Here is a 20,816-nt window from a genome sequence, read left to right as displayed (position 1 = left end):
AGGTCGGTCCCAGGATGTGGAGACAAGATGGGAAGAGAGAGAAGCTCAAACAGAAGCTGGTTCAATAAAGGATATTGCCGCACCCACCTTGTCTCTCTTTTAATTATTCCCAAGGCAAATATAAAAAGTGGATCTGAACTGGCCACCCGCCCCAGTTACCTTTAATTCCCTCATTTACTTTTTCATACTCAGGGCAAATTTCTGCTCTTTGAACTGCTGAGCGGAGCTCAGCTGTGTGCTCTGCAGGTATGGAACTTCCAGGTCGGAGAGACTCTGCTGCCCCCTTGTGGACTGAAATCATGTAATTTCCTTGCATCAGATGCTTGTTTCTTCTCTCCAGTACCTGCTGTGACCTCAGGGGAGTGTATAAGGCAGATTCCTTGGGATCTGGGCCCAGCAGGCTGCGGGGACCCAGTGTAGCAGTGGGAAAACCCTACAGGTCTGATTTTCAGAGATGCTGAGCTCCCACTCCTCTAGTTAAAGACAGTGGGAGCTGCGAACACTAAGCACCTCTGAAAAATCAGGCCATGTGCATCTATGCGGAGGGTTGAGAGAACAGTAGCAAGGAACAGGAGATCAAGGAGTACCTTGGAGGATACAGAGTGGGTGTGGCTTAAGAGAGAAGGCCATTTAGGGGAGTTTGGCGGAAGACGACGACGTGTCTAGGGGACATTCCAAAGTTTTGGTGGATTTTAATAATACAGGAGACCCACAAAGGATTCTGTTTAAATTTGTTTGAGTCCTGCTCCTTTTGCTCCTTTCTCAGCCCTGAAAGGCTTTTGTTTTTAAAGGATTTTTTTCTAGCTTAGAAATATAAGCAGTGTTGCAAACTCCAAAATTTGTAAGTTGCACTTTCATGATAAAGATATTGCATTATAGTACGTGTATGAGGTGAATTGAAAACCACTATTTCTTTATCATTTTTACAGTGCAAATATTTGTAATAAAAATAATAATATAAAGTGAGCACGGTACACTTTGTATTCTGTGTTGTAACTGAAATCACTATATTTGAAAATGTAGAAAAGCGTCCAAAATATTTAATAAATTTCAATTGTTATTCTATTGTTTAACAGTATGATTAATTTTTTTAATCACGATTAATTTTTTTGAGTTAATCGTGTGAGTTAACTGTGATTAATTGAAAGCTCTAAAGAAAAGCACCAAATATCATGAGACTTACAATAAAATCATCAGAATGGGCAACACAGTACCTGGAATAGCTAGGCCTGTTTTGCTGGAGAACTCCTTGGATGGTCTCAGAGATGGGTATTGTCAGATCTGACACCTTAGTTGAGCAGGAAGGGATGTTAGAGCTTTAACAAAGACTTCCTTTCTCCCTAGTGTGCTGTTGAGTATTCATGAAAATGATCATGAAGCCAGAAGGGTTTCACAGATTTTTAGCACAAATATTTATTCATCTGAGCGTTTGGCCTGGGAAGAGCGCTATGCAGAATCCGTCATTCACTTTCCTTTATTTGCTAGCTAAACAAGTTTCAGTCATCCAATCAGGAAGCAGAAACAACTCTATTATGACTGGTGACCAACCACAAATAACGAAGAGCTGACATGAACATTTTGCCCCATTGTCTGAGAATTATTCAGCAAATAAACCGCCGTGAATAACAGAAATCAGGGTCAGTCGTGAACGAGTCACACTGAGAAAGATAGGTTAAAACCACAGTGATGGATAGTCACAATCCCTAACTTGCCTAGCTCCAATGAGTGTCCTAAAGTACCTTCCCAAATGGCACAGACTGCCACAGCTCAGAGAACCAACGTTGCTCAGCTGACTCCTCCTTCATTCTTACCCAGGACACGGCAGCCATGCCCAGCAGCATTAACGCAGTCAGTGGTAAGCGCAGGATCCAAGCCATAAGAGTAGCTTGATATTTATTCTACAAACTGGTTTGAATTCCATTAGATGCCACTAACAAAAACCCAGTGATATGAATTATTAGTGTCTCCATGGGATCCCATGCACCCCTGCCCCATGCGCCATCCTGGGGTCGGCATCCGCAGTCATTTCATGCCCAGCTGGATTTTCAGGGCCTGGAGCCCAGCCATTTGGATGCTGCTTCCTCCGCACACGATGACAACAATGGAGTCCAGGTCCGAGCTCAAGAGCCCTTCCCGCTGCAGCTGTTGAACCCGACCCGTGTAGAGTAAGGCCAGAGGGGCTCCACAGGCGGGCTGGACCAGCAGCCGCTCATCATCTGGGCAATGCCGGCAGGAAGGAGAAAGAAAGAAAGATCCTTCATGCTCAAAAGCAGAAACTTCCATCACACGAGCTAAAGGAGGAACTCCGCTATGCACTGGCAGTAGGCTGTTATCCTCACAGGGGGAAGCCACTAGAGGGAGGAATGACTGTAGGCACTAATTGGAGACTAGCCCTTGTGCTTTCAGCCTAAGCTGGTATACTGCATATGCGACCCATTAAATTCCCTCCCATTAAATTGTGCTCCAAGCCAGTTGAGGAAGCCCGTCTCTACACCTAATTTCTTCAGGCCTATGGCACAAGTCCTTTATTGGCTGTAGTTTGGACCCTTCTTCTCAGGTGAAACCAAATATACATTATTAGGATACATTTGGAACACAGCTGGGCTGTAATTGCATGGCACGGCTGTAACTGTAACACAGATGGGTCTGTCAGTACCTCTGATCCCTAGAGCTGATTTCCCCAGTCCCTGTCTGACAGAAAAATGCTAACTAAACCTTAGTTCCTATTTCGCAGAGAACTGGTAGAATCAAGGGTCAACAATTTCCTTATCAAAAAGAGAGAAGTTGGAGCACGAAGCACCTCTGATAGGCGTTGGGTGGTGCTGTTGGCTCACTGCAGTCAGCCACAGAGCAGCATCAGCACCCAGCGTCTGCAGGACTTACCCAGGAACAGCTCTACAGCTTGGACTGCTTCCACATCCTCCACCAGCTGTGAGATGACCTGGCATTCGCTGGCACATTCCAGTGCCCGGGCAGACACCGTCTTGGCTCCTAAGCATTTGGCCACGCTGGGAAATGGAGAGCAAAAGAGAGAGAGCTCCCATTAGCACTCTGAGCTGGGAAATCCACCCCAGGCCAGAGGGTGGGGAGAAATTCACCCCTTGATCTCTGCAGCTAGGACTTCGTGGTGGTGCAGGGTTCTAGGCGGGCAGCCGATGAGGAACAACATTGACCAGACACAGCACGGGACAGCTGTGAGCCCCACCAATGAGCCTCAGCCTTGAGTAGGAGGAAACCATCACAAGGTTACAAGGTGGGAGTTTGGTCTCCATGGCCCATCCAGTCTTTTGCCTCTCTGCTGGGATTGCCCCCAAGGTGGCCAACAGTGTTGCTGGGTTTTGGTGATATGGAGCCCTGGACTGAGGCCTGCCAACTCATTGCACACAAGGGCCACCAAAGGGTCAACAGATACAGTAAGAAATTGCAGTCATTAGTGACTCAGGCTGGATTCAAATCCAGTGCCCCTAGAGGTGGAAGGCGCTGGAACTCTGCAATGATTGCTATGCTGCTGCAGACCCAGAGCATGAGCAGCAGCCCAATCTATGTCCCACCTATAAAAACCTTTCAATATGGTGTTCTCCAGAGCTTGTTAAAAGAGCTTGCAGAGCTTGCACCCTAGACAGGACCTGACTGTATCGCCCTGACTGCAGCAAACTAGAGCATTGTCCGATCATTTCATCCAGAGCAAAGGGATGGTCACAGGTGGCCTTTCAAGTCCAAGGCTGGGATTCCCAAAGGAGCCTACAGAGTTGGGCTCCTAGCTATCAAAGATATTTCCACAGTCCCTCTACTGTAGTGTCCGAGCACCTCATGAGCTTCAATGGATCTGTCTTTACACCAGCCCTGGGCAATACTCTTCTCCCCACCTCTGAACAACATACTAATCCACAGAGACCTCCCTACCAACACTACAAAAAGAAGGATTCTAGGTGGACTCCTCCTGAAGGTCGAGACAGCAGACTGGACTTCTACATAGAGTGCTTCTGCCGACGTGCACGGGCTGAAATTGTGGAAAAGCAGCATCACTTGCCCCATAACCTCAGCCGTGCGGAACACAATGCCATCCACAGCCTCAGAAACAACTCTGACAACATAATCAAAAAGGCTGACAAAGGAGGTGGTGTTGTCATCATGAATAGGTCGGAATATGAACAAGAGGCTGCTCGGCAGCTCTCCAACACCACTTTCTACAAGCCATTACCCTCTGATCCCACTGAGAGTACCAAAAGAAACTACAGCATTTGCTCAAGAAACTCCCTGAAAAAGCACAAGATCAAATCCGCACAGACACACCCCTGGAACCCCAACCAGGGGTATTCTATCTGCTACCCAAGATCCATAAACCTGGAAATCCTGGGTGCCCCATCATCTCAGGCATTGGCACCCTGACAGCAGGATTGTCTGGCTATGTAGACTCCCTCCTCAGGCCCTACGCTACCAGCACTCCCAGCTACCTTCGAGACACCACTGACTTCCTGAGGAAACTACAATCCATCGGTGATCTTCCTGATAACACCATCCTGGCCACTATGGATGTAGAAGCCCTCTACACCAACATTCCACACAAAGATGGACTACACGCCGTCAAGAACACTATCCCCGATAAAGTCACGGCTAACCTGGTGGCTGAACTTTGTGACTTTGTCCTTACCCATAACTATTTTACATTTGGGGACAATGTATACCTTCAAATCAGCGGCACTACTATGGGTACCTGCATGGCCCCACACTATGCCAACATTTTTATGGCTGACTTAGAACAACGCTTCCTCAGCTCTCGTCCCCTAACGCCCCAACTCTACTTGCGCTATATTGATGACATCTTCATCATCTGGACCCATGGAAAAGAAGCACTTGAGGAATTCCACCATGATTTCAACAATTTCCATCCCACCATCAACCTCAGCCTGGTCCAGTCCACACAAGAAATCCACTTCCTGGACACTACAGTGCTAATAAACGATGGTCACATAAACACCACCCTATACCGGAAACCTACTGACTGCTATTCCTACCTACATGCCTCCAGCTTTCACCCTGACCACACCACACGATCCATCGTCTACAGCCAAGCTCTGCGATACAACCACATTTGCTCCAACCTCTCAGACAGAGACAAACACCTACAAGATCTCTATCAAGCATTCTTACAACTACAATGCCCACCTGCTGAAGTGAAGAAACAGATTGACAGAGCCAGAAGAGTACCCAGAAGTCACCTACTACAGGACAGGCCTAACAAAGAAAATAACAGAACGCCACTAGCCGTCACCTTCAGCCCCCAACTAAAACCCCTCCAATGCATTATTAAGGATCTACAACCTATCCTGAAGGATGACCCAACACTCTCACAAATCTTGGGAGACAGGCCAGTCCTTGCCTACAGACAGCCCCCAACCTGAAGCAAATACTCACCAGCAACCACATACCACACAACAGAACCACTAACCCAGGAACCTTTCCTTGCAACAAAGCCCATTGCCAACTGTGCCCACATATCTATTCAGGGGACACCATCACAGGGCCTAATAACATCAGCCACACTATCAGAGGCTCGTTCACCTGCACATCCACCAATGTGATATATGCCATCATGTGCCAGCAATGCCCCTCTGCCATGTACATTGGTCAAACTGGACAGTCTCTACATAAAAGAATAAATGGACACAAATCAGATGTCAAGAATTATAACATTCATAAACCAGTCGGAGAACACTTCAATCTCTCTGGCCACACATTACAGACATGAAAGTTGCGATATTACAACAGAAAAACTTCAAAACCAGACTCCAGACTGTTGAATTGGAATTCATTTGCAAATTGGATACAATTAACTTAGGCTTGAATAGAGACTGGGAGTGGCTAAGTCATTATGCAAGGTAACCTATTTCCCCTTGTTTTTTCCTCCCCCCAGACGTTCTTGTTAAACCCTGGATTTGTGCTGGAAATGGCCCACCTTGATTATCATACACGTTATAAGGAGAGTGATCACTTTAGATAAGCTATTACCAGCAGGAGAGTGGGGTGGGGGGAGAGAAAGCCTTTTGTAGTGGTAAACACCCATTTTTTCATGGTTTGTGTGTATAAAAAGATCTTCTGTACTTTCCACAGTATGCACCTGATGAAGTGAGCTGTAGCTCACGAAAGCTTATGCTCAAATAAATTGGTTGGTCTCTAAGGTGCCACAAGTACTCCTTTTCTTTTTGCAAATACAGACTAACATGGCTGTTACTCTGAAACTTCTCCCCATTGTCCAGGTGGGGAACTGAGGCACACAGAGGATAAGAGACTTGCTCGTGGTCACACAAAGTCTGCAGCAAAGGAGGGAACAGACCCTCTGTCTCCCCAGCCTGAGGCTACACCCAAACCACTGGCCCATCCTTCCTCTCCTAACAGGCTTACCCTGCTCTGGAAACCCCAGCCCTAACTGGTCAGCTCGATCAGATCCTCATGGACAAAATTCATGGCAGAGAAACTCTTAGAGGAGTTCAGGAAACAGCCTCCAGCGAAGCTTCGGAGGGTTCCTATGTTTCGGTATCTCCTTTGCTCATTTCAGCTGAGGACACGGTATTAGCTCCCCAGATCCCTGGGAAAACACCCTGCTTCCAAATCATCTTAGCAGGTTTCTGGCCAGCTCAGTACCTGAGAGGCCACGCCAGGCCCAGAGAATGAGGAGGTCACTGCTGTCTGAAAGCAGGACCGCCCTCACTTCTTAAGTTGGGCCCTGGACAGAGATAGGATCCGTCCTGATTTCTAGCTTTTTCTGGCTTGAACTGCCAGACAGGGGGCACAGGTCCCTGGCTGGCTGCTGGCATTCATAAATCAAGGGAGTTCAGGGTGGGAATATCATTGACAGAGGGAGGGTGGGAATAGGGTAGCCTAGCATGGCAGGGCTGCCCCAGAACTGCAGATCCTGAAATCCCAGGGTCTCTCCAGCCCCAGGGCAGCCTGCGTGGCAGGGCACCGCAGCATCCAGCCAGGCAAGCTGGCAGGGAACCAGGCAGGTTCCCAATGAAACCAGGCCTGTGATTCAGCAAAAGTTCGCACCCCTAGAGCGGGTTCCTCCAAAGCAAGGGTGTGCTGCATCAGTCGGAGGTGGGGAAGGGAAGCCTGGCCTTGAATTTCCTATTTGAAAGCCAAGCAGAGGATTCCAGCCTCCAGAGTGGTCAGTCCAGCAGCTGATACCAGCTGGAAACTCCCCACAGGAGAGTGAGTGAGGGGCATGGGCCATTGGGTTAGGGCCGCGCCTCTTCTAAAGCACTAGCTCGACTATTATTGGTCCCACTTCCTCACTTCCCCACCCACCCGCTTGTACGTCGCATGCGCCTGCCATTTCCCTTCCCTGTCATTGTAATGAGTTTGTACAGCACCTAGCGCAACGGGGCTCCACCTGGCCAAGGCCTCGACGTGCTGTTGCAAGGCAATTAAATAATAATAATATCCTCAGATCCCCACTCCCCTGCCCGCACCCCCTCTGAGCCCCTCCCCTACCCGCACCCCTTACAGATCCCCCCGCCCACACACCCCCTGAGCCCCTCCCCTACCCGCACCCCCTGAAAATCCCCCCCTCCCCTGCCGCTACCCCCTGCAGAGCCCCCTTTGCAATCAATTCCCCATGTCTCTGCCACACTCACCTGGTTATCTCCGGCAGGGTGACCAATCTCCCAGCCCTGAGCGCTGCATTGAAGCTATCAGCTCCTTTGGTTTCCACAGCAATGATGGGTACATCCTGCCAGCCCACGTCCTGCAGGCCGGCCACCACTCCAGCCAGCAGCCCTCCACCGCCCACCGCCAGGACGATGGCTCCTGGCTTGTGGTCGAGCAAATCCTTCAGCTCCCTAACCATGCTGGCATGGCCTTGCCTATGGGAATGGGAGTGGGGACAGCAAACCGGCTGTGAGAAACTAATCAGCGGGCACTTCAGTATGACGCATCCCTGCCATGCCAGGGTCTGACAATGGGCACATGGCTGGGCAGCTTTAGTCCCAGCCCTCTAGTCCCAGGCAGACCTAGCTGCAGTTCCACAGGGAGGCTGGTCAGGACACAGGCTGTAAGGTGGGCCATGCGGTGGCAAGAATCTTGGAGGTAGCAGAGAAGTGAGGAGGGGGTCTGGGACCATGAGAGGAGGGATGGATAGATGCACAGGCACAACCTGGGGGTGGAGGGGATGAGGGGCTCCCCAAATGTCTCTTCTCCTGAGGCTCCCCATCAGAGCAGTTGCAGGATTTCAGGGCTTAGCCACACCCTGCCTATCAAGTCTGACATCACTACAGCGCTGCCCGCCTCCGCTCTGCCATGCCAGCCATGCGTGGAACACCCGCTGCACGGACAGCCAGGTCACGTTCTCCCACTGCTCAGGCACAGAGAGACACTGGAACGGCCGAGGGCTCCTCTCCATCTCCTGGCCTCCCCTCCGGCTTCTCTCTGCCCCCTGACTGGACCCCAGGGCATCTCCGGCTCCGGGCAGTCTCTGCTTCCCACCACCTGTGGGGCCCCACCTGTCTCCCTGGAGCTGAGCCACCTGGGACTGGTGCAGAAGCCTGGCCAGCCTCGGTCAGTTTGGGGAGGGGAACAGTGGGGTGGGGGGGTTGCCTGGGCCCCTTAAGGCAAGTGGGTCCTGACAGAGCCTGGCCGGGGCAGGCACTGGCCTGGCTGATTGCACCACTCCCGAGGGGCCGAGGCGATTCCCCACCCTGGGACCAGCTCAGCCGCCAGCTCAGCCCAGCAGATACAGTTGCCTCCCAGAGTGTAACCGGGCAGCAGACCTTGGGGGAGTGGGTCTCTGGAGGGCCTGGGGAGAGGGGTGCTGGGCTGTGAGGGAGTGGGGAAGATCTGTGTGTTGGGGCACTAGGGAGTGGGGGTTCTGTGTGGGGTGCTGGGCTGTGAGGGGGTGGGGAAGATCTGTGTGTGTTGGGGCACTAGGGAGTGAGGGTTCTGTGGGGGGTGCTGGGCAGTTGTCGTGGGGCTGTGGGCAGGGGTGGTGTTGTGCAGGGCGCTGTGCATTTGTGGCAGGATCTGGTGGGGTGCTGGGCACACCAGGTCCGGGGGAGCTCTGGCCACAGGGCATCGGGGTGGGGGGGTTCCGGTGTTGGGGGATGTTTGGCACGGCATGGGGCATGCTGGCAGCACAGGGCCGGGCGGACCGTTGTGTGTCTGGCAACTGCTGGTTTGTAAATAGTGCCCTCGCACTGGGCTGGGCGGAGAGGGGCCACCCGTGCTATGCCGTTGCCCCGGCCAGCCCCTCGCTCCAGGGATCAACCCCCTCACGCTAGGCTCCATTGCCCCTATAGGGGCGCACAAATATCTTGGGCATTGGGCCCACAAAAGGTTAATCCAGCCCTGCCTGGCCCGACAGCGGCCCCAGAGAGCAGCGATCTGGTCTGATGAGCAGCTCCGTGCTCTGGAGCTGGGCTGCGACCGTACGCTTGCCAGCTCAGCCCAAAGGGAGGACAAAAGGGCTTGACCCACCCACACTCCCACTGCACAGAGTCCACCGGGAGCAGCTGGAACCTGGAGAACCCAGCAACCTTGTGCAGTTCTCTCCCCCCAGTGCCATCTCTTCTGCACCCTGCCTGGCTCCTTGCTCATCTCACCACATGGATCCTGCCGCAGCCTGAGGTCAGTCAAAGGGGGGCCGATCGGCAATAACCCCCTGGAAGCTGACGGAGAAACCGTGCAGTGGGAGAGGGGAGACACACACACCCCAAAGCAGCACAGGGTAAACTCTCTGCAGCCTGATTGCACAAACAGCGGCCCCAGCCATGAGCAGGGCATTGGCTTTGTAAAAGGAAGAAAGAGGGAGACACAGAAATTGGGGGTGGAGGGGTGGCAAGGCCCCAGGTTCGGGCCCCTGGGGGGGGATCCCGACAAGGCCCCAGGCGTGGGCCTCAGGGAGCAGGGGCAGGGGTGGGTGTGGTGAGGCCCCAGGCCTGAAGAGACAAAACAGTATAAGGGCCAAAGCTCCAATCTCTCACCAGATCAAAGGATGGTCGAAGGGATGGACATTGACCCAGCCTTCAGTCTCCGCTAACGCCAGGGCTTTTACGTAGGCATCATCCCAGACCTACTGACAAAATGATGCAGGGAAGGATACGTGACCTGCCTGCCACTGCCAGCTTCAGCCAGCCCTCGCTACCCTGGCTGGCTAGGAATGGCCTGCCCACCACTTAGACTGCATGCTCTGTGGGACAGATCGTCTTGCCTTTATATGTATGTGCAGTGCCAAGCACAATGGGGCCTGGCTGGTCAGGGGAGGCTACGCATCAGGTCCTGGTTACCCTCTCCTGTCAGGGTGAGACAGGAGCCCATCCAGTGCAATGGAGTTACACTGATGGAAAACTGGGGGAAGAAGAGAATCAGGCCCAGTGATTTTTAGTGTGTGCATCTGTATGTTTGTTCTAGTGTGTGTTTGTGTCTGTGTGTGCGAGGAGAATGACGCCTCCAGCTCTGTGAGCTTGTTTATGTGCATTGGACCTTGCAGGTACAAGAAATGACACACCCGGCCAAATCTTGCATTCAGCCCTGTTCCCCAGTGACCTGCACTGGGTTATGTGCCAGAGGGTGAATGAGGCTGGAATTCAGCTCCTTTTGTCACCTCAGTACACAGGTAATGTCTGTTTATCTGAATTTCAGTTCTTCTAACAGCCTGTGTCCTCCCCACAACGCAGCCCTGGTGAGTAATGAGCATTAAGGCAGCAGAGCTGCAGGTTGGAAGGGAAAGCAGGGAGAGGGGGAGCAACCGCAGGAGAGAGTTGCCGGGCATGCACTTCTGTTGGTCCGAATGTCCCCTGTTATCCAAGGGTGTCAGATCTCCCCCAGGCCATTCAGATCAGTGGAATTCACCAGGATATACATTTTTACTAGCCACCCATTAGTAATATATGGCAAGTGAAACACCAGGCAGAGTAAAAACAAGGAGCTGGAGATGAACCCTTGGGGAGGTTCTGATCCAGACAGAGCTATCCCAGAACCCCAGTGGTGCACATTGCTGGCCTCTAGCAGTTTTACTACCCACTGCCATTCTGCAGGGGTTTGCCAGGTGCTGTTTTCCCCCGTTCCCAGGGCACAGAAGTGATCAATGTGGGAATTTTCTGTACTGTTTTTATGAACTATCCTGTAGTGGGGCAGGACTCACCCCTGCAGCTGGTCATCCAGGGAATTAGTGTTTCCAGCCTCCAGAGCACCCTCTGCAGGCCGGTGTCCCGCTTGCTGCTGGGCCCCCGAGTCCCTCCCAGGCCCCAGTGCCCCTTTCATGCCAGGGTGCTGCCCCCTAGCAGTACCCCCAGAGAACCCACACCCTCTATCCCCACCTCACCTCAGTCTTTGGCTACTGCCAGTCACCATCTAGCCTCCACTCCCTGTGGTGGACTGCAGTATAATTGCCACTCATCATCGGCAAGGAGGGTCTGGACCTGCTTCTTCTGCCTACCCTTGAGCTGCCCTCTGCAACCCCAGTACTCTTTTCCTAGGGCTTCATCAAGGCCTGCAGCCTGGGGGTTTCTCAGGCCAGAGCTCCCCAGCTCCTCTGGCCTTTCCCCTGCTCCACTTTAGGTATCCTGCTCAGCTCCCAGCAGTCAGGCCCCTCCCTCTCAACATCTAGAGAGAGACTGTGTCCTCCTGGCCCACTGCCCTCTTATAAAGGCCAGCTGGGCCCTGATTAGGGCGTGGCTGCAGCTGTGGCTGTTTCCCAATCAGCGGAGGCTGGCTGCTTTCCCTAGCAGCAGTCCTCTTGCAGCCTCAGCCCTCTCCCAGGGCTTCAGGGCAGAAGCGGGTGAGCACCCCGCTACGTATCCATATGACTCTCCCTGTCACTTTGGGATTGCGAGCCAGTGAGCGCAGAGGGGTTCAAACGCTGCTGGTGGGCAGACCAGGAGACACAAGGGGTTAGCGTCACGTGGCTTTCTGGGGTGATGCGATCTGGTCGCTGAGAACTGGCTAGAATCAATGCAAATCAATGGAGGATCTGGGAAGCCAACGGGAACCCCAATGTCTGAACCACTGCCAGGTAGCGATGGCAAGGTCCAGCAGGCAGAACATAGGAACTCAGCCTGGACCTGCAGGCTGAGGACAATGGACTGAAAGGTGTCTGGGGTAAGAGCTGAGCCCACAGACACACAGGAGCTCTCACCTGGCACTGACAGACAAAGGGACAGAGAGAGCCAAGATGGTTCCTGAAGCTTTGCCTCTCCATGCTAACCGAAGGACTTTCGGATTCTGGAGGCGAGGTGACTAAGAAATTGTTACCGTGTCTGGGAAAGGCTGCCTGCTGTCGCTGCAAATACTCCCTGGGAGCATGGCGCCCCAAAGGGGCCCGATACAAGCCTCCAGCCGGAGTCTGGCTCAGCTGCAGGGAGCCATGGAGAAAGACAGAGATTGCTGGTGCCCGAAGGCCCAGTTTCGGTGTCATGGACTCCATGGACCTGCCCTGAGGTCCTTGGGGTCTGGCCTGCTAAAGGGGTCACTCCCACGGGACTGGTTATAGGCTGGGGCACAGAACAGACCCTGTGGATCCGTAACGGGTACCTTCCCAAAGACCTCCACCTCCGTCCCCTGCTCTTCCAACTTCTGCACAGTGGCCTGAGGGGTGTTCGTTGGCACTATGATGGTAGCAGGGATCCCCAGCTTCTTGGCAGCATAGGCCGTGGCGAAGCCAGCATTCCCCCCTGTAGGGACAAGGAGACAGGGATCGGTGAACAACAGTGGGGGCTTGGGGACTCCCCAGCGTGGCAATGGAACAATGATCCAGCAGGCTCTGGATTTGGGCCCCACCCAATGAATCAGAAACAGACCCAGGTCTCCACATCTGGGTCCTTGCATGGATTCGGAACACACCGCAGATGAGGGCTATTTGGATCTGGGGCTTGCGTGAAGCCCCCCACCATGGAGGGGACCCTAAATCACAGCATGCTAGCCCACACTGCTCCCTTGTCACAAAGATCACAGCATCAATCACTGCCCCTGCTGGCTTCCGGGGCAGAGCTGGAAGCGGGCGTGTGGAGACAGGCACCCAGGCGGATACAGAAATGCGCAGTGAGCGGCACCAGCCTCAATGGCTCCAACCTGCGACAGAATCTGGACCAAGCAATTCAGATAAAAGAGCCTTGATGTGCCAACCTGGAGTGGGCTTTAAGCCCCAGCCCCCTTCAGTGGCAGGTTCCCGCTCTCCCTGGCAGAGACCAGGCCGGAAGTCAAAGGGAGAGTAGGATTGTAAGACCTGTTTGCCAACACACAGCATAGAATAACCCGCAGCCTCTTTGGGGCTATTTCCCCACTTGGATTTACAGACTCTCTATTCACTGGACTTTGGAATGAGCAAGGTCATGCCAGGTGCAGTGTAATATGGACCCACCGATACAGGCCAAGCCCCCATGCACCCCCAATATATCCTGCAGTCAGACTGAACTCGAGTGCAGGGAGCGTGGTGGCTAGTGCAGTTGAGAGGGTGTGTCCGGCTTTCCACCCTTCAGATGACTAGCCGTTTCTCCTTCCCTCTGTACCTCCAGACCGGCTGCTTTCTGTTTACTGCTGAGGCTAGAAACATTGAGTCATGAGACTGCCTCAAGACACAAACATTATGACCCGAAATGATCCACTGCATCATTTCACACTGCTTCCCTCTCCTTGGGTTCCTGGCTGAGTCCCAAATGTGTCTTCTGGCCTGGATTTGAAAGGCAGGATGCCCTCACCTGGGCCTTGGCAGGGCGAGAGCTGATGTCCCACTTCCCCTATGCTTTAAAGACATCTGCATCGGCATCCCAGGGAACGCCTGGGTCACCTCCCCAAGGATCAGGTGATGGAGCAGAATGGCCCTGTCTTGCTAAGTAGCCCAAGGGAGAAGAATAGTTTGAAGTAAATTTACCTGTCGAACAAACAAAATGTTTGCAGCCCTTCTTGGCAGCCTGAAACCAAAGAGAAAGTAGAGCTTGGAATTCACTGAACTCACTTCTCAGGGCTGGTCCTGTACATCAGCCAAGACAGTTTGGAGGTAAAATTAGCGATACAATTACAGCTATAATACTGCCACGGCAGTTGTACAATTTGGAAGACACCCACACTCGAATGCATTCTGTGCCATATACACACGTTATTTGCACCACCATGTACACACACCAATGTATATTGCACCCATACTGCACACACATCTACACTAATGTTTCCACACCATTTTGCAAGCACATACAAGTGCATTTTGCAACACATACCCACACCAATGCATTCTGCACCACTACGCCCACACCAATGCATTTTGCACCACCCTACCCACACACAAAAATGCACACATCCTTCTTCTGGGCATACTCATGGCACATTGTGTCAGTCACCAAGTGCCTCAAAACGTCAGAAGAGCAAGGGCTAATGTCCCAATGCTGGGCTCACCTCCTGACAGAAGTAGCTAATCCCCCGAATCTTGAACGAGCCAGTAGGTTGGACATTCTCCAGCTTCATGTAGACCCTGGTGCCTGCAGCCTTTGACAGGGCCGTGCTTTCCAGCACAGGAGTGAGGATGTGGAACCCTCTCCCATCTCTGTCCAACTGGGCTGCCATTGGTGTCAAAGGAACCACCTAAAGTACAGAAAAGGCACGTCCCAAGGCAATGAGATAAGGCAAAAGATACCAGAGGCCAAATCCTACTCTCAGTTAAACCTGGAGCATTTCCACTGATTGGCAGTTATTGGAACAACCCTGGATTTGCACTGAAGTAAGTGAAGGAATCCAGCCTTTCATGCCACACATGGATAAGGGTGCAGGGAAAATCTAAGAGGCCAAAATCTGCTTTCTCTGCCCAGGGAACCAAGTAGGTAGGTGCAAAATGACTAGTACCACAAGACAAGGGCTTTGTCCTTGCACAGAGGTGTTGTTCCATTCTTCAGAGTGTCCATAGGCGCTGACTCCGTGGGGACGCCGGGGGACAAGCACCCATGGAAAAAAAAATAGTGTGTGCTCTGCACCCACCAGCCCCAGCTGTTCAGCAGGGCCGCCAATCAGCTCTTCGGCAGCTGGCAGGAGGTGCTTGCGGGAGGGTGGAGGCAGTGGGCAGGGGACTGAGGGGTGGGGGCGGGAAGAGGTGGAGCAAGGGCAGGGCCTTGGAGGAAGGGGTGCTGTGGGGGCAGGATCTCAGGGTGGAGTGGGGGTGGAGCACCCCCGGGGAAAAATAAAAGTCAAGACCTAGGAGAGGGTCTCTTTGCATGGATTAGAGTTGCAGGATCTGGCTCCAAGGGAAGGATATGCCTTGCAAACTATTTTCAAGGACATCTGAATGCCTTGAAATTGGAACATTTGTGTAGTTCCTTGCCAAATTGAAACCCTCCCCCCCCTATTTTTTGTGCAAAAATGCCAAGAGTGAGCTATTTTGAGTGAAAAAGGGCCTCTGTATTTGAGTCAAATTGCTATCACTGTAACAGCATGGCCTTCGGTGATTTGCGTGGCTTTTGCAGCTAAATTCTTGTTTAAAAAAAAAAAATTACAGCGTCACAAAACCGGATGAAATCAATACATTGTGGAAACTGTCACAAACAAACTGCTTGAGAAATGCTCTGCCATTTGCCTAGTAATTAACAGAACCCAGGTATTCTTGCTCCAGAAGCAGAACCTCCTCCCACTTGAGCTAAAATTCAAGGAGACTCTCCTTTAGCAAAAGCAGTATCGGACATATGACACACCGTTAGCAATTTTGATATCATGCAGTAGAAGACAGTGGTGACACCTGGACACTAGTCTGCTTATTACAATGTAAAATGTAAAATAAAATTCTTCTATTTTGGGGGGGAAAAGAACATTTAATAATTATTTATTGCAGTTACTCTGGATAACTGTGCTGACATCAATAGTCAATACGTTATTTCTTGGCTTTCTTTACTCACATGGGACCAGACATTTGGCTAAAATAAATCAGGAGAGATCCATTGACTTCCATTACACTACGCTGATTTACACCAGCAGAGGATCAGGCCTGTATTCTTTCCTTGTATTTTTCTTAAATTTTCCTTTTTATTTAATGTTGTTATATGCCCAGGTGACCAATGGGTCTGTACTGTGATATTACCTTTCCCTGTTCAAACTGGCCATGCTATGTACTTTTCGGAGTTACTGGGGGAAAATGATACTAATTATAAACGAAGCAGTGGTTGCATTTATGAGAAGTGCTGGCTGAAAAATTTCCCTTCAAACTGGTTTTCAACAAATTCAGTTTTCAACAAGAAGAAAAATCTCAGATTAATAAATTCATAGCTGTTAAGGCCAGAAAGGCACAACTATGCTCATCTAATCTGACCTCCTGCACAGCACAGGCCAGAGAACCTCATGCAGTAATTTTTGCATCAAGCCCATAACTTCTGTATGAGCTACAGCATCTCTCTCAGAACGATATCCAGTCTGATTTAAAGGTTTCAAGGGTCAAAGAATCCACCACATCCTAAAGCAAGTTCTTCCCATAGATGATGACCCATCCCCTAATTTCCAGCAGGGAGGGGCTCATCCATGGCTGTGGGTTTGGTGGGAGGTAGAAAAACACCACTGCTTGTTTTGTAGACCTTCAGGAGCGGGATTCCTGTGCTGCTCAGAGACCCAGCCAGCTCATGTCACTGGTGGCTGGAATGTGGCTCTGAACCCTTTACCCAGAGATCAAAAGCTCTGTCTAGCACATGAACAAGAAATGGGACCGAACATTAAAAAACCAAGAAATGGAGACTTCCAAATCAATATCAATGTATCAGCCACACCAGTTTAAACTCTGGGTATCTCACAAACAAAAAAGAGACTCTCCAGCTACTTTCCCAGCATAGCAGCTGGTATCAAGACAAGTGCCCCAGGGGTCGGTTTTGTTCAATATCTTCATTAATGATCTGAAGGATGGTGTGGACTGCACCCTCAGCAAGTTCGCGGATGACACTAAACTGGGAGGAGTGGTAGATATGCTGGAGGGTAGGGATAGGATACAGAGGGACCTAGACAAATTGGAGGCTTGGGCCAAAAGAAATCTGATGAGGTTCAACAAGGACAAGTGCAGAGTGCTGCACTTAGGACAGAAGAATCCCATGTACCGCTACAGGCTGGGGACCGACTGGCTAAGCAGCAGTTCTGCAGAAAAGGACTTGGGGATTACAGTGGATGAGAAGCTGAATATGTCAGCAGTGTGTCCTTGTTGCCAAGAAGGCTAACAGCATATTGGGCTGCATTAGTAGGAGCATTACCAGCAGATCGAGGGACGTGGTCATTCCCCTCTATTCGGCACTGGTGAGGCCACACCTGTAGTATTGTGTCCAGTTTTGGGCCCCCCACTACAGAAAGGATGTGAACAAATTGGAGAGAGTCCAGCGGAGGAGAATGAAAATTATTAGGGGACTGGGGCACATGATTTACAAGGAGAGGCTGAGGGAACTGGAATTATTTAGTCTACAGAAGAGAAGAGTGAGGGGGGATTTGATAGCAGCCTTCAACTACCTGAAGGGGGGTTCCAAAGAAGATGGAGCTCGGCTGTTCTCCGTGGTAGCAGATGACAAAACAAGGAGCAATGGTCTCAAGTTGCAGTGGGGGAGGTCTAGGTTAGATAGTAGGAAACACTATTTCACGAGGAGGATGGTGAAGCACTGGAATGCATTACCTAGGGAGGTGGTGGAATCTCCTTCCTTAGAGGTTTTTAAGGTCAGGCTTGACAAAGCCCTGGCTGGGATGATTTAGTCGGGGTTGGCCCTGCTTTCAGCCCAGAATTGGACTAGATGACCTCCTGAGGTCTCTTCCAACCCTAATCTTCTATGACAGACAGACAGCACTTCCTGCCTCTGTCTCCTCATCAGCCCACCCATCCCAGTGATTTGCCTTTCCCTGCTGGGGGACAATCAGGTGCCTCCTGAGCATCATTAGCATCAGGCTTAGCAAACGCAGGAAGGAAGTGAATTCCAGATCCGAGCATCCTGCACAGAGCGTGCCCGGGTGCCAGTTCTACTTCCACTGATACTAACTGCCTCACTACCGGCCAGGGAGATCTCTCCAACAGCTGGGACATTTAGGACCTTAAGGATCAGACCCGGCACTTTAGGCTTGCCCCAGAAATCACTCAGCAGATCTCAGAGGGTGGGTGTCGTGGGCTCCCTGCACCAGGCCCTGCTAACCACAGCTACTGTGTTCTGTGCTAACAGCAATTTCCAAGTGGTTCAGATGTGCAGCCTCACAAAGAACCCCTGGCAATGATGGAGACAGGAAGGAACAAAACCTAGGGAAGACTAAGCGTGGCAAGCTCCCACGGCCAAAGGAAAGGACTCAACCTCTGTGCTAAGTGCAGATAATAGGAAACACATATAGCAGCCACAAGCTGGGAATCCAGCAGCAGCTGGGGATGGAACGAAGTGCCAAACCTCGGAGACAAGCAATAGATGCACCCTGTCAACCATGGGCACTGCTACAATCTCTGCAATTTCTACTGGCACTTTCCCTATCACCTCACTTTCATCTGGTTCATAGCTAGCCAGCTGCCTCTCTGTTAGACGCTGGGGACCTGAGGCTCAGTTTGTCCGTGCCTACTCTGGGGGCAGGAATGAGGTGGGCAAAAGAGATTTTAACCATCTTTGTGGTTCCTTTAACCATACATATTTTGGAGGGCTCTGCAGGACACTTTCCAGTCCCTGGTGTAAGTTAGAGCAGCCTCAGAGTTGCTCTGATTTAGGATTTGCCTCCTATGGAAGCAGAGAGTAGTACAGTGCACATCAGCCATGCTCCCTTTCTGTCCCTAACATGCCCTCTATGGCAGGAGCTGGAAGTAGGGTCATTGCAAGCTCTCATGCTAGTTCCACATCAACGAAGGAGAACCTCTGCACAAGGGGGTGTTTCATTCCTTGCCCCTTTATGTTGCCAAGAGGGCACCGGGGGCATTATTATAACTGAGAGTCGGACCCCAAGCAAGCCCCTCTGATGCACCTTGAGAATCAGAAATCTGTCTGTCTATCTAGCCCATCACCAGAGTTATCAAACACGTTACTGAGGGTGACAGCACTGCTGCAGAACAGGGCACCAACTCCCCACCCGTCTGTCCCTGCCCTTTCCTTCGGAAGATTCTTGGGCCCCAATCCTCAAAGGTAGGTAAATGCCTAAATATCTGTGAGGATCTGGGCCCGTCTGAATCCAAGTTGGATCCTTTCTCCTGATCCATTCAGGAGCTGCTCTTCATAGTCCCCGGGCAGTTTGCTTCAGAGAGCACACGCGTGGGAAAGCTAAAAGATGGCCATTGCTAGCCGCACAGGTTCAGCCAACGTCACCCAGCGATCGAGGGAGGCTGCAGTCAGCATGGCCTTCAGAAATGGGGAATTCTTGAGATCAGAACCTTTGACCAGTTGTCAAAGGCTTGACCAGCCCGAGGGCTGAAGAAAGAGGACAGAGTTCACTCGCTCATTTATTATTTACTGACATGGATTGTGATCCTGGCACATATGCACGACCTACATGCACTTAGGGAAGTGCATCAGACTCATTCAAGGGTTAACAGGTATAAACAGATAATCTCAGCCTAAACTGAAAGTATTATCTCCCTAAAAGAACAAGGCTGTGTCCTTAGCAAATCCCTTTAGAGTCAGACACACCCCCTGCATGCAAGGACAGGATTGGCTCCCTGACCTCACCTCTCCCCAGCCCTCTTAGCAATGTCCTTAGCAGCTTTGCCTGTCAGTTGGGTTGCATAGTGACAGGCCTGCCATCTGCTTCATATTTGGAATATTTACCTTGTTTCTGGCTGGGATCTCTTGCCTCCTTGCCCCAGGCCTGAAAGGCGATGCCCTTCCCCACACATACAGATGGGGAGGAGCCGGTGATTCCAAACTGCAAACAGCAGAGCAAAGTTTAAGAAATGGAGGCGGGGAAAGGGAGTTAATGAGGCATCGTCATCTTGACGAGCCCGCTTCCGCCCAGAAAATGTTTCACCGGCTCTTGTTGCAAACATCGCCGAATAAAACAGAACTGGACGAGATTAGAGAAGAACAACAGATTACATCCTATTCGCCAGTCTATTTACTTGGCGTTTTGCATGCTGTCAGTTTCACTGTTTAGGCAGGGTAACATTTGCAAAAGCACCAGAGTGATTAAGCTGCCAAAAGCCCCATTTCCACAAGTGATTTGGGGCCACGCTTTTCTAATTATTAGGTGTGTAACTCTGGGGCAGCCGTCACTGAAAATGCCAATGCCAAGGTCAAGGCAGGCTGCAAAAAAGGAGAGCAGATTCTCCCAAAACTGGTGGTTAACACTGAAGTTAAACTCACCAACATGTCACAAATTGTGTTTCTGATCCCCCCACACTGGTTATCAAGAAGCAAAAAAAAAAAAAAAAGAAAAGAAGAAAAGAAAAGAAAAAGAAAGTTAGTTAAGTCCCAGCCAGACTGCGAAGAGCTACAAAAGGATCTCACAAAACTGGGAGACTGGGCAACAAAATAGCAGATAAAATTTAATGTTGATAAATGCAAAGTAATGCACATTGGAAAACATAATCCCAACTACACATATACAATGATGGGGTCTAAATTAGCTGTTACCACACAAGAAAGAGATCTTGAAGTCATTGTGGATAGTTCTCTGAAAACACGCACTCAATGTGCAGCGGCAGTCAAAAAAGTGAACAGAATGTTGGGAATCATCAAGAAAGGGATAGTGAATAAGACAGAAAATATCATATTGCCTCTATATAAATCCATGGTACGCCCACACCTTGAATAGCGTGTGCAGATGTGGTCTCCCCATCTCAAAAAAGATATATTGGAATTGGAAAAGGTTCAGAAAAGGGCAAAACAAAAAATGATTAGGGGTATAGAACGGCTTCCATATGAGGAGAGATTAACAAG

At 51.0% G+C, this 20,816-nt stretch overlaps 1 protein-coding gene across 1 annotated transcript; it reads right to left on the bottom strand.

Annotated features, from left to right (window-relative positions):
- Positions 1-1,395: 1,395 nt before the first annotated feature.
- LOC102939904 (serine dehydratase-like) lies at positions 1,396-20,378 on the bottom strand. Its single transcript, XM_007071897.4, has 8 exons — positions 19,707-20,378; positions 14,377-14,562; positions 13,859-13,898; positions 12,523-12,662; positions 9,975-10,063; positions 7,635-7,862; positions 2,884-3,008; positions 1,396-2,216 (listed from the first exon to the last, which is right to left on the bottom strand). Exons 2-8 carry the CDS (start codon positions 14,542-14,544, stop codon positions 2,023-2,025), a joined length of 984 nt encoding a protein of 327 aa, XP_007071959.2. The 5' UTR covers positions 14,545-14,562; positions 19,707-20,378; the 3' UTR covers positions 1,396-2,022.
- Between the last annotated feature and the right edge of the window lie 438 nt (positions 20,379-20,816).

The sequence above is a fragment of the Chelonia mydas genome, chromosome 15 (genome assembly GCF_015237465.2).
Source record: "Chelonia mydas isolate rCheMyd1 chromosome 15, rCheMyd1.pri.v2, whole genome shotgun sequence".
NCBI lineage: Eukaryota > Metazoa > Chordata > Testudines > Cheloniidae > Chelonia > Chelonia mydas.
Note: the sequence above shows the minus strand (reverse complement) of the source record. Positions and strands in the feature narration are given on the sequence as shown.

Coding starts and splice junctions, on each gene's coding strand:
- LOC102939904 (XM_007071897.4), bottom strand. CDS start 14,544: ATGGCAGCCCAGTTGGACAGAGATGGGAGAGGGTTCCACATCCTCACT. Junction 12,663..13,858: donor ACATTTTGTTTGTTCGACAG/GTAAATTTACTT, acceptor TTGTCCCTACAG/GGGGGAATGCTGGCTTCGCC. Junction 2,217..2,883: donor AGCTGTAGAGCTGTTCCTGG/GTAAGTCCTGCA, acceptor GGCATTGCCCAG/ATGATGAGCGGCTGCTGGTC.